The sequence below is a fragment of the Somniosus microcephalus genome, chromosome 29 (genome assembly GCF_052327205.1).
Source record: "Somniosus microcephalus isolate GS21.2 chromosome 29, FLI_Smic_1.0, whole genome shotgun sequence".
Taxonomy (NCBI): Eukaryota; Metazoa; Chordata; class Chondrichthyes; order Squaliformes; family Somniosidae; genus Somniosus; species Somniosus microcephalus.
In genome coordinates, this window is record NC_141015.1 from 18,735,043 (window position 1) to 18,748,275 (window position 13,233).

The 13,233-nt window shown below is 45.9% G+C and overlaps 1 protein-coding gene across 1 annotated transcript in view; it reads left to right on the plus strand.

Moving 5' to 3' along the window:
• The first annotated feature begins 1,944 nt into the window (after window positions 1-1,944).
• The window catches only part of LOC147098513 (transmembrane protein 150A-like), a 180,888-nt gene continuing 169,599 nt past the window's right edge, over window positions 1,945-13,233 (plus strand). Inside the window, exons 1-2 of the mRNA XM_085970309.1 lie at window positions 1,945-2,083; window positions 2,397-2,517. Of these exons, the coding sequence (XP_085826435.1) occupies window positions 2,453-2,517 (65 nt within the window). The 5' untranslated portion in view covers window positions 1,945-2,083; window positions 2,397-2,452. The remainder of the gene's footprint in view (window positions 2,084-2,396; window positions 2,518-13,233) is intronic.

The following is a 13,233-nucleotide window of genomic DNA, read 5'->3' on the forward strand; positions in this document are numbered from 1 at the left end:
AGTCTCTCTGTCAATCTCTCTGTCTCTCCCTCTCAGTCTCTGTCTCTCTCTCAGTCTCTCTGTCAGTCTGTCTCAGTCTCTGTCTCTGTCTCTCTCTGTGTCTCTGTCTCTCTCTCAGTCTCTCTGTCTCAGTCTCTCTGTCTGTCTCTCTGTCAGTCTGTCTCAGTCTCTCTGTCTGTCTCTCTCTCTCAGTCTGTCTCAGTCTCTCTGTCTCTGTATCTCTCTCTGTCTCTCTCTCTTAGTCTGTCTCAGTCTCTCTCTCTCTCTCTGTCTCTCTCCCAGTCTCTCTGTCAGTCTGTCTCAGTCTCTCTGTCTCTGTCTCTGTCTCAGTCTCTCTGTCATTCTGTCTCAGTCTCTCTCTGTCTCTCGCCCAGTCTCTCGCCCAGTCTGTCTCAGTCTCTCTCTGTCTCTCTCTCAGCCTGTCTCAATCTCTCTCTCTCTCTGTCTCTCTCTCAGTTTCTCTGCCAGTCTGTCTCAGTCTCTCTGTCAATCTCTGTCTCTTTCTCTCAGTCTCTCACTGTCAGTCTCTCTGTCAGTCTGTCTCTCTCTCTCTCTCTCTACTAGTCTCTCCCTCTCGCTCAGTCTCTCTGTCAATCTCTCTGTCTCTCTCTCAGTCTCTTTCTCTGTCTGTCTGTCTCTCTCTCTGTTTCAGTCTCTCTCTGTCAATCACAGTCTCTCTCTCACACTGTCAGTCTCTCTTAGTCTGTCAGTCTGTCTCTCTCTCTCTCACTGTCAGTCTCTCTCTCTCAATGTCAGTCTCTCCTAGTTCTCTCTCTCTCTGTCTCCCAATGTCAGTCTCTCCTAGTCTCTCTCTCTCTCTCTGTCTGTCTCTCTCTCACTGTCAGTCTCTCCTAGTCTCTCTCTCTCTCTGACTCTCTCTCTCACTGTCAGTCTCTCCTAGTCTCTCTCTCACTGTCAGTCTCTCCTAGTCTCTCTCTCTCTCTGACTCTCTCTCTCACTGTCAGTCTCTCCTAGTCTCTCTCTCACTGTCAGTCTCTCCTAGTCTCTCTCTCTCGCTGACTCTCTCTCTCACTGTCAGTCTCTCCTAGTCTCTCTTTCTGTCTGTCTGTCAATCTCTCAGTCTTTTTCTCTCTGTCTCTCTCTCACTGTCAGTCTCTCTCTCTCTCACTGTCAGTCCCTTTCTCTGTCTCAGTCTTTCTCTGTCTCAGTCTCTCTCTCTCTCTGTCTCAGTCTCTCTCTCTGTCTCAGTCTCTCTCTCGCTGTCAGTCTCTCTCTCTCTCAGTATCTCTCTCACCGTCAGTCTCTCTCTCTCTCAGTCTCTCTCTCACTGTCAGTCTCTCTCTCAGTCTCTCTCTCTCTCTCTCACTGCTCTTTCTCTGTCTCAGTCTGTCTCAGTCTCTCTCTATCTCTCTCTCTCTCTCACACTGTCTCCCTCTCTCTCACTGTCAGTCTCTCTCTCTCTCTCTGTCTCAGTCTCTCTCTCTGTCTCAGTCTCTCTCTCACTCTCACTGTCAGTCTCTCTCTCTCTGTCTCAGTCTCTCTCTCTGTCTCAGTCTCTCTCTCACTCTCACTGTCAGTCTCTGTCTCAGTCTCTCTCTCACTGTCAGTCTCTCTCTCTGTCTCAGTCTCTCTGTCTCAGTCTCTCTCTCACTCTCACTCTCTCTCTCTGTCTCAGTCTCTCTCTCTCTGCTCTTTCTCTGTCTCTCGCAGTCTCTCTCACTGCTCTTTCTCTGTCTCAGTCTGTCTCAGTCTCTATCTCTCTCTCTCACAGTCTCTCTCACTGTCTCTCTCTCTCTCACTGTCAGTCTGTCTCAGTCTCTCACAGTCTCTCTCACTGTCTCTCTCTCTCTCTCACTGTCAGTCTCTCTCTCTCTCAGTCTCTCTATCTCTCTCTCTCTCACTGTCAGTCTGTCTCAGTCTCTCACAGTCTCTCTCTCAGTCTCTCGGGGGCCCTCTAGCGCTGGGTTGCGCCGCAATGAGCCGCGTGGGTTGCAGTTCGAGCGGAGGGAAGTCTCTGCCGCCGGCTCGGAGTTGCTGGAGTGCGAGCCGCGGTGGTGCCGAGAGCTCCCGCGGGCTGGGGAGCAGCGAGGGACCCCGGAGCCCTGGGGAAAGAGCGGCACCAGTAAGTGATGGAGGGATAGGGATAGGGATAGGGGCGGGGCTGCAGCTTTCTGGGGCTGGACTCACACCCAGACCCAGACCCCCCCCCCCCCCCCAGAGTTACACCGGTCGACCCCCCTCCAATAAAAAGCAGCCCAGCTCCAGAATCTAGGGGTGAGCCTGGAATATTTCAGCAAGATTTGCAGTAGAAGCAAAAAGAATAAAGAGGCTTGGGTCTGCACACAGCTTTGGGGGGGGGGGTGTTGCTGCTCCTGGATGTATCCTCGGCTCGGTTGATGGACCCTTTTTGATCCTTGCTCCCGGTTCTGTTGCAGTGACAGGCCGAGCTCGTCCACATGCATAGAAGCGGAGACACCGCCTGTCGCCGGCAATGACAGCCTGGGTCATCCTGCCTGTCAGCCTGTCCGTCTCCACCATCACAGCACTGTGGGTCGTGTGAGTATCCCGCACACACTGGGCTCTGCACTGTCTCCCCCTTCACTCCTGCCACTGTGTGTACTGCTGTCCTCTGTGGTCTGCACTGTACTAACCAGCGCCTTCTCTCACTATATCAGTCTCGATTTTCTCTCTTAGGGCTGATGGCTTCTTATCTTGCTGAATGCATTGCTGTCTCTCAATACAATCTGTTCTGTCACCTACCCTCACCGACACCAATGACTTAGCTGATAAGATAGCTGCCGGGACCGTGCAAATGTATCCAAGTTTGCTGACGATACAAAGCTAGGTGAGAAAATAAGTTGTGAGGAGGACACAGAGGAGCTGCAAAGGGATATAGACAGGCTCAGTGAGTGGGCAAGAACTGGGCAGATGGAATATAATGTGGAGAAATGTGAGGTTATTCACTTTGGCAGGAAAAATAGAAAAGCAGAGTATTTTTTAAATGGTGAGTGACTGGGAAATGCTGGTATTCAGAGGGACCTGGGTGTCCTTGTACAGGAATCACTGACAGTTAACATGCAGGTACAGCAAGCAATTAGGAAAGCAAAGTCTTTATTACAAGAGGATTTGAGTATATAAGAATAAATAAGTCTTACTGCAATTATATAGGGCCCTGGTGAGACCACACCTGGAGTATTGTGTACAGTTTTAGCCTCCTTACCTAAGGAAGGATATACTTGCCATAGAGGGAGTGCAACGAAGGTTCACCAGACTGATTCCTGGGATGGGGGATTGGCCTATGAGGAGAGATTGAGTAGACTAGGCCTATATTCTCAAGAGTTTAGAAGAATGAGAGGTGATCTCATTGAAACATACAAAATTCTTACAGGGCTTGACAGGGTAGATGCAGGGAGGATGTTTCCCCTGGCTGGGGAGTCTAGAACCAGGGGTCATAGTCTCAGAATAAGGGGTCGGCCATTTAGGACTGAGAGGAGGAGAAATTCCTTCACTCAGAGGGCGGTGAATCTTTCCATTTTCTATCCCAGAGGGCTGAGGTTGCTCAGTCGTTGAGTATATTCAAGACAGAGATCGATAGGTCTTTGGATACTAAGGGAATCAAGGGATATGGGGATAATGTGGGAAGGTGGAGATGAGGTAGAAGATCAGCCATGATCTTATTGAATGGCAGAGCAGGCTCGAGGGGCCAATTGACCTACTCCTGCTCCTATTACTTATGTTCTTATGTTCTACTCAGTATAGTCTGTACTTTCACCTACTCTCAGCACGGTCTGTACTTTCACCTATTTCCGTCCCTGCCACACGACTGAAACGGCCTTTATCAAAGCCACAAATTACATCCTATGTGGCTGTGGCCGTGGTAAACTATCCCTCCTCACCCTTCTCGACCAGTCTGCAGCTTTTGTCATGGTTGACCACACCATGCTCCTCCAATGCCTCTCCTCCATCGTCCGGCTGGGTGGGACTGCACTCGCCTGGTTCCATTCTTATCTATCCAGTCGTAGCCAGAGAATCACCTGCAATTTCTTCTCTTCCCACTCCCCCATCGTTACCTCTGGAGTCCCCCAAGGGCCTATCCTTGGCCCCCTCCTATTTCTCATCTACCTGCAGCTCCTCGGCACAGCGTCAGTTTTTACATGTATGCTGACGACACCCAGTTCTACCTCACTGCCACCTTTCTCGACCCCTTCACTGTCTCTAAATTGGCACACTGCTTGTCCGACATCCAGCATTGGATGAGCAGAAATTTCCTCCAACTAAATATTGGGAAGACCGAAGCCATTGTCTTCGGTCCCTACCACGAACTCCGTTCCCCAGCCACCGACTCCATCCTGCTCCCCGGCAACTGTCTGAGGCTGAACCAGACCATTTGCAACCTTGGTGTTGTATTTGGCCCCGAGATGAGCTTCTGACCATATATCCACTGAATCACCAAGACCTACTTCCACCTCCGTAACATCGCCTGACTCTGCCTCTGCCTCAGCTCATCTGCTGCTGAAACCCTCATCCAGCCTTTGTTACCTCTACACTTGACTATTCGAACGCTGTCCTGGCCGGCCTTCCACCTTCCACCCTCCATAAACTTGAGTTCATCCAAAGCTCAGCTGCCCGTGTCCTAACTCGCACCAAGTCCCGTTCACCCATCGCCCCTGTGCTCACTGACCCACATTGGCTCCCGGTCCGGCAACAGTGCGATTGAAAAATTCTCATCCTTGTTTTCAAATCCCTCCATGGCCTTTCCCCTCCCTATCTCTGTAACCTCCTCCAGCCCTACAACCCTCCAAGGTCTCTGCACTCCTCCAATTCTGGCCTCTTGCACATCTGCAATTTTAATCGCTCCACCATTGGCGGCCGTGCCTTCAGCTGCCGAGGCCTTAAGCTGTGGAATTGCCTCCCTGAACCTCTCCACCTCTCAGCCTCTCCACCTCTCTCTCCTCCTTTCAGATGCTCCTTAAAACCTACCTCTTCGACCAAGCTTTTGGTCACCTGTCCTAATGTCTCCTTACGTGGCTCGGTTTCAAATTTTGTTCGATAATCGCTCCTGTGGAATGTTATTACGTTAAAGGCGCTATATAAATGCAAGTTGTTGTATTTGTTGTTGTTGTCTATATAATCTGTACTGTCACTTACTCACGATACAATCTCTACTCTCACCTACTCTCAACATGATCTGTACTATCACCTGCTCTCGATATGGTCTATACTGTGACCTATCCATGATACGGCCTGTACTGTCATCATACTCTCGATACGGCCTGTACTGTCATCATACTCTCGATACGGCCTGTACTGTCATCATACTCTCGATACGGCCTGTACTGCCACTTACTCAAGATACGGTCTGTACTGCCACTTACTCAAGATACGGTCTGTACTGCCACTTACTCAAGATACGGTCTTATTGTCCCCTACACTCTGTACACTCTACTGTCACCTTCTCGATAAGGTCTGCACTGTCACCTACTGTCACTACGATCTCTACTGTCACCTGTCGCTACGGTCTATATTGCCACTTACTGTAGCTACAATGTCGACTGTCACCTACTCACGATGCGGTCTGTAGTTTCATCTGCTCATGATACGATCTGTACTGTCACTTACCGTCGCTACGATCTCTGTTGCCACTTACTCACGATACAGTCTATACTGTCACCTACTGACACTACGATCAGTACGGTCACTGACTCTCGATAAGGTCTGTGTTGTTCAGCTATATAAAACTTCACTGTCCGCTGTTTAAATGAAGGCTTTTTCCCACTTGGGTTAATGTCCCTTCATTGAAAGCGCAGACAGGGGAATTTCAAATGGATGTGTTATACATTGTGAATTCACCGTGCAAGGGTTTTACAGGCCATTACACTTTGGTGCAAAGCTATTTTCACTAAACACTGAGGTCAGGAGCCCAAACTGAGTTGGAGCAAAGTGCAGTGAGATCAGGAGTGTCCAGGAATTAAAGATCAATCTCCCGAGCACCCCAGGAGAAATATCATGAGGCTTTAAAATAAATGTGTCTAGCTTTTTTCATTTTCTTTGAACACTTTTGTTTATTATTTATTAAAATATCAGCGCTGGGAAAGAAGTCTGTTTGACTGACAGTCAAGAATCATCCAGTCAGGTAACGGGTGTCTGCTTTCCTATTGGCTGTGGGAAGGCGGGGTGCCGCAAGGATGGGTGTGTCGAGCAGGAGAGTGTGGGCGGGGCGGCTGGAGGTCATGTAATAATGCCTCCAGGAATAGGTCCAACCAGAGTTGGCAACAGCTCAGTGAGATTCCCTGGAGGGGCAGGCTCACAGCACTCTGGCTTGACATCGCATGGAGTGTAAATCCAGTGTGGAATCAAACCTGGTTTGCAAAGTGCTCATTTGGAACTCCACCTCCCTTCCCTGGACACTTCGTAAACCTCCCCGACCTTAATTCAAATGGGTAAAGGGACAGGATTCTTTTTTCTTCACCTTTTCTGAGATCTTGAACAACTCCCAGGCTTGGCCAGTTGTCACAACGCCTAGAACAATGCAAAGGATGTTGTTTAATAGACACATTCATCATGGCCAAAAACGAATTTGCACCATTCAGTTGAAGACAAACATTGGAATCAGGGTGACCTTACCAGGGTGAGGCAGCTAACAGAGTTGACTAAACGTTCAACAATACAGGGGCAAACTATGCTTCCAAACACACTGAACGAGCCACTGAAGAAAATAAAATGTGTGTGTATACGTGTGTGAGCATATGTGTGTGTATACGTGTGTGAGCATATGTGTGTGAAGGTTGATCAGGTGGGAGCGCAGCCAATTCTTCAGCAGCAACCAAACAGGAAAAGTGGGGTTGAGGGACTGATATCATCGCCTTTTGACTGGATGGATTTGGGTAAGAGTTCCACTGTCCATCGCCCCCCAGCAGCATCATAGATACGTTTGCAAAGAGCTCTAGTGAAACTGTAAACACGCGCACCAGGTATTTTGTTGCGGATTGGCTACCGTAACTTCAGCGGAAGAACTGCGTAAACCCCACTTATACGATGTATCCGGGGTTTCTGCTGAAGTTACAGTTTTTGGTCACTCCCCCCGCCCCCCCCAACAAGGGAAATTCTGGGTGCTGTGCAGTAAAGAACAAGGGAAACCATCACAAATTCATTTACAATACTGCTACAAAGGACAATCTGAGGAATTCTTACTGCACGGTTTTCAACCCCTTGACCCATTTCACCGAGCCTCTTATTCACTGATACTGTCAGCATTAGAGAAAGAAAGATCGTGCATTTATATAGCGCCACCTCAGGACATCCCAAAGCGCTTTACAGCCAATGAAGTACTTTTTGAAGTGTAGTCACTGTTGTAATGTAGGAAATGCGGCAGCCAATTTGCGCACAGTTAGCTCCCACAAACAGCAATGAGATAATATATGTGTGTAGCAGTTATATAGCATCTTTCCGACCTCAGGACATCCCAAAGCGCTATAAAGCCAATGAAGTACTTTTCAAGTGTAGTCACTGTTATAATGTAGGAAACGACCAGATTATCTGTTTTAGTGATGTAAAGTTGAAGGATAGATATTGGCCAGGACACCGGTGAGAACTCCCCTGCTCTTCTTCGAAACAGTGCCATGGGATCTTTTACGCCCACTAGAGAGGGCAGGGCAGGGCTTTCATTTAATGTCTCACCCAAAAGTCGGCACCTCCGACAGTGCGGCACTCCCTCAGCACTGCACTGAAGTGTCAGCCTAGATTTTGTGCTTAAGTCTCTGGAGTGGGGCTATGAACCCACGACCTTCTGACTCAGCCGGCTCGAGTGTTACCCACTGGGCCACTGGCTGACACAGCTACTGAAATCAACAGAAATGAAAATCAGGCGGTTTCTATTATGAGTGGCCGACCCGCAGCGTCAGTTTCCCGCCCAGGCGCCGGGTTAGAAATCCCCCCCCACCCCGATAATTCACAGTAGCTGGGAATGGGAGAAGCACTCGGTAAACTACAAATGCACCTCACAGAAAAACTCATCTCCCCAGCCAGGCTGCGAGGTGCTAAGTGTAGCCTGGCACTTGAGAAGTGCACAGCTCACTTTATGGTTGGTTTGATGCTGGCGTTTATTTAGGCGGATCACTTATAACAGGTACTGTTGAGGAGACCTATCATTTGCACTAATTTTAGAGCTGGGTTGAATTAAGCAGCAGTGACTCCAGTCCTTTCTCTACTCAAGCCTTTTGAGGTGTGACCAAAATTTAAAAAAAAAATATAAATAGAATTAGCATAGATCCCCAAATCCCTTAATGAACGTTTGCAATTTTAATCACTTTTGTTGGCTTTTAAATATTTACACGACATTGCTGTAATATTTCATACTTGAGATAGATTGTTGCTACAAAGTATTACAGTGGCTCCGTTGATTAAGCATTCTCATGTTGGAACTGGTTGGTGCAGTCCAAGCTCCGATGAATTATAACTTTCCTCCGCTCAGGTTGAGCTGCCAAGCTCCTAGCGTTTCATGAACCACTAATACGGGTAAGATTATCTTACGTGTTCAGAGGAGTATGCTTAGAAAAAGGACAGCAAACTAAACTGCCTGCTCTGATAATGATTCGCAGTTTGTGATTTCCCCCACCATCCCCGCCCCTGTCGCCCCACAGAACTTTGAAAGTATGGGGGAGAAAAAACCAGGAGAAAATGTGACAAATATTACAATAATTTTACTTCAATAATTTTTCATCTTAAATAAAACACAATTCCTACTGGTTAACCTAACAATTCAACATTTGGCTGTCATTTAGAAACTGAGCCCCGAAATTATTGTTTGTGATCCTAGCAGGTGGTTAGAATGTTCATATGGCAATTTTAACAGAGGCAAGAACCCCTTTAAAATAATGCCTGTAATCTGTAAGGTGTTGTACTCTGTGAGGGGCTGTGTGCAATTTATCTGTAAGGTGTACTATCTGAGGGTTCTGTAAATTATATATAAGGTGTTGTATTCTGAGAAGGCTATGTATAACATATCTATGGGGTGTTGTACTATCTGAGGATTCTGTGAGTTATCTATAAGGTGTTGTATTCTGAGAAGGCTATGTATAACGTATCTATAGGGTGTTGTACTATCTGAGGATTCTGTGAGTTATCTATAGGGTGTTGTATTCTGAGAAGGCTATGTATAACGTATCTATAGGGTGTTGTACTATCTGAGGATTCTGTGAGTTATCTATAAGGTGTTGTATTCTGAGAAGGCTATGTATAACGTATCTATGGGGTGTTGTACTATCTGAGGATTCTGTAAGTTATCTATAAGGTGTATTCTGAGAAGGCTATGTATAACGTATCTATAGGGTGTTGTACTATCTGAGGATTCTGTAAGTTATCTATAGGGTGTTGTATTCTGAGAAGGCTATGTATAATGTATCTATAGGGTGTTGTACTATCTGGGATGACACATGGCAGATGAAATTTAACACAGAGAAGTGTGAAGTGATTCATTTTGACCGGAAGAATGAGGAGGGGCAATATAAACTAAATGGTACAATTTTAAAGGGAGTGCAAGAACAAAAAGACTTGGGGTGTACGTACACAAGTCTTTGAAGGTGGCAGGACAAGTTGAGAAGGCTGTTAAAACGGCACATGGGCTCCTTGGCTTTATAAACAGAGGCACAGAGTACAGAAGCCAGGAAGTTATACTAAACCTTTATAAATCAATGGTTAGGCCCCAGCTGGAGTATTGTGTTCAATTCTGGGTACTGCACTGTAGGAAGGATGTCAAGGCCTTAGAGAGGGGGCAGAGGAGATTTACCAGAATGGTACCAGGGATGCAGGATTTTAGTTACGTGGAGAGACTAGAGAAGCTGGGGTTGTTCTCCTTAGAGCAGAGAAGCTGAAGGGGAGATTTGATAGAGATGTTCAAAATCATGAAGGGTTTTGATAGAGTAAATATGGAGAGACTGTTTCCAGTGACAGAAGGGTCAGTAACAGAGGACACAGATTTAAGGTATTTGGCAAAAGAACCAAAGAAAACATGAGGAAAAAAAATTTATGCAGCGAGTTATTGTGATCTAGAATACACTGCCTGAAAGGGAGGTGGAAGTAGATTCAATCCTAACTTTCAAAAGTGAATTCGATAAATACTTGAAGGGGATAAACTTGGAGCAGGGGGAGTGGGACTAATTGGATAGCTTTTTCAAAGAGCTGGCACAGGCCTCCTCCTGTGCTGTATCATTCTATGATTCGAAAAGGTGTATTCTGAGAGATTGTGTGTAATTTGTCTATAAGGTGTACTGTGAGAGATTGTGTGTAATTTGTCTATAAGGTGTACTGTGAGAGATTGTGTGTAATTTGTCTATAAGGTGTACTGTGAGAGATTGTGTGTAATTTGTCTATAAGGTGTACTGTGAGAGATTGTGTGTAATTTGTCTATAAGGTGTACTGTGAGAGATTGTGTGTAATTTGTCTATAAGGTGTACTGTGAGAGATTGTGTGTAATTTGTCTATAAGGTGTACTGAGAGATTGTGTGTAATTTGTCTATAAGGTGTACTGTGAGAGATTGTGTGTAATTTGTCTATAAGGTGTACTGTGAGAGATTGTGTGTAATTTGTCTATAAGGCGTACTGTGAGAGATTGTGTGTAATTTGTCTATAAGGTGTACTGAGAGATTGTGTGAGATTGTGTGTAATTTGTCTATAAGGTGTACTGTGAGAGATTGTGTGTAATTTGTCTATAAGGTGTACTCTGAGAGATTGTGTGTAATTTGTCTATAAGGTGTACTGTGAGAGATTGTGTGTAATTTGTCTATAAGGTGTACTCTGAGAGATTGTGTGTAATTTGTCTATAAGGTGTACTGTGAGAGATTGTGTGTAATTTGTCTATAAGGTGTACTGTGAGAGATTGTGTGTAATTTGTCTGTAAGGTGTACTGTGAGAGATTGTGTGTAATTTGTCTATAAGGTGTACTGTGAGAGATTGTGTGTAATTTGTCTATAAGGTGTACTGTGAGAGATTGTGTGTAATTTGTCTATAAGGTGTACTGTGAGAGATTGTGTGTAATTTGTCTATAAGGTGTACTGTGAGAGATTGTGTGTAATTTGTCTATAAGGTGTACTGTGAGAGATTGTGTGTAATTTGTCTATAAGGTGTACTGTGAGAGATTGTGTGTAATTTGTCTATAAGGTGTACTCTGAGAGATTGTGTGTAATTTGTCTGTAAGGTGTACTCTGAGGGGTTGTGTTTGCCCAGACATTAATTTAAAATGGAGATGATTTAATGGCGGTTTAATTTTCATATCACAGACTACAATGACTGGTTCACTACCAAACACGGAAGTAATTGTGACCTTTGGGTCAACAGAAAAAGCTTAGTGCAGTGTTTTGGGCTCAAATTTAACACAGACTACAAACCACAATAAGATATGACAGCATAAAGATTATTCCAGCTTCTGCCTAATTACTTTTTTGCTCTCGGGATGTGGGTGACGCTGGTAAGGCCGCATTTATCGGCCACCCCTCGTTACACTAACAAGTTCTCTCAAAGATCCATCCCATGGCACTATTTCGAAGAAGAGCAGGGGAGTTCTGGCCAATATTTATCCTCATCCAACGTCACTGAAAAAGCAGATTATCTGGTCATGATCTCATTGCTGTTTGTGGGAGCTTGCTGTGCGCAAATTGGCTGCCGGTGCTTTCCTACATTACAACATTGACTACAAAAAATGTACTTCATTGGCTGTAGAGCACTTTGCGACGTTGTGAGGTCTTACATAAGAACATAAGAAATAGGAGCAGGAGTCGGCCATTCGGCCCCTCGAGCCTGCTCCGCCATTCAGTAAGATCATGGCTGATCTTCGCCCTCAACTCCACTTTCCTTCATTATCCCCATATCCCTTGATTCCCTTAATATCCAAAAATCTATCGATCTCAGCCTTGAATATACTCAACGACTGAGCCTCCACGGCCCTCTGGGGAAGAGAATTCCACAGATTCACCACCCTCTGAGTGAAGAAATTTCTCCTCATCTCAGTCCTAAATGGCTGACCCCTTATTCTGAGACTGTGACCCCTGGTTCTTGAAAGGTGCTAAATAAATGAAAGTTATGCCTTTCCCAATTCTGTTAACATTCTTGTAATATTTTCTGCACTTTCTCCAGTGCTTCAGTGTCCTTTTCGTAGTAGAGACCAGAACTGCGCGCAGTGTGGCGTAAATTTAACATGGCGCAATGATGGCTGCTTTAGCAGAGCGACGGCCTGTGCCTGATTTGTGCGTGCGTTCGGGGCGCTGCTAAATGCTTCCGGGCCTTTTTTTAGGTGGTCCTGGCACCGCCTGAAATTGAACTCCGACTGTTATTTCAGGCTCTGCAGCGGCCTAACCAGTGGCCCTTAAAGAGCCCGCAGCTTGCTGGATTTATTCCGATGAGGCCCGGCGAGGAATTTAGGGCAGTTCTCGGGCCTCTCTCTTCTGACGCACGAGACCAGCGCGCTGATTATTTTGCGCCCATTGTCAGATTTAGACCCCAGTACTCTCAAGTGTGGAGTAACCAAGGTTCGATATGGCCCAGAATTTGCTGAAAAAATAACGGTGTCTGAACGACGCTCGCCGTTATTAATGCACGAATCGGCCAGCGACTTGTGGCGAGGAAGAGATACCCCGTGAAATAGCGAATTGCAGCAAGTTGCTGGCCGATTTTCGCCGCTCTGCCGTTAGCTTCGCGAAAACAGCATCTCGTGCTTAACCTCCCCGTGATTTTCATGAAATTGCTGCATTCGCACGTTAATTGTCCATTAAGCTCGCCACTTAAATTTAAGCCTAGTAATTAATAGTGTATGTACCCTTTTAACGATGTGATAATTGTTAATTACTGCCAATCAACCTCTCTTGCCCAGACAGTGGAACAATTAAAAACATGGCATCTCATCCTTCAGGTAGTGAGTTGTTGGGGATTTTAAAAAATGTCAAATTTTAAAATTTACATTTTTTTCTTGCTTTTCCTTTCAGTCTCTTTTTTTTCCTCCCTCTTAATCCAATCTTTCTATCCTTCTCTTTATTTCTCGTTACCTGATTTGACATTGAATTCACCCTCCTTCTCAGTCCTTCCTCTGGTTATTTCTCAATCCTGAAATCTCATTGGTTAAGGAGATACACGATTGGTCCTGTTGCTCACCAAGGTCCCAGGTGGCCGCTTGCCTTCGCGGCGGCGATATCAGCTCGTGTATCGACTTCTTTGTGGGTTCAATGACCAGACATTTATGAAAGAGAATGTCTTTTTATCTAAAGTATTACAACTCAGTTAACAGCA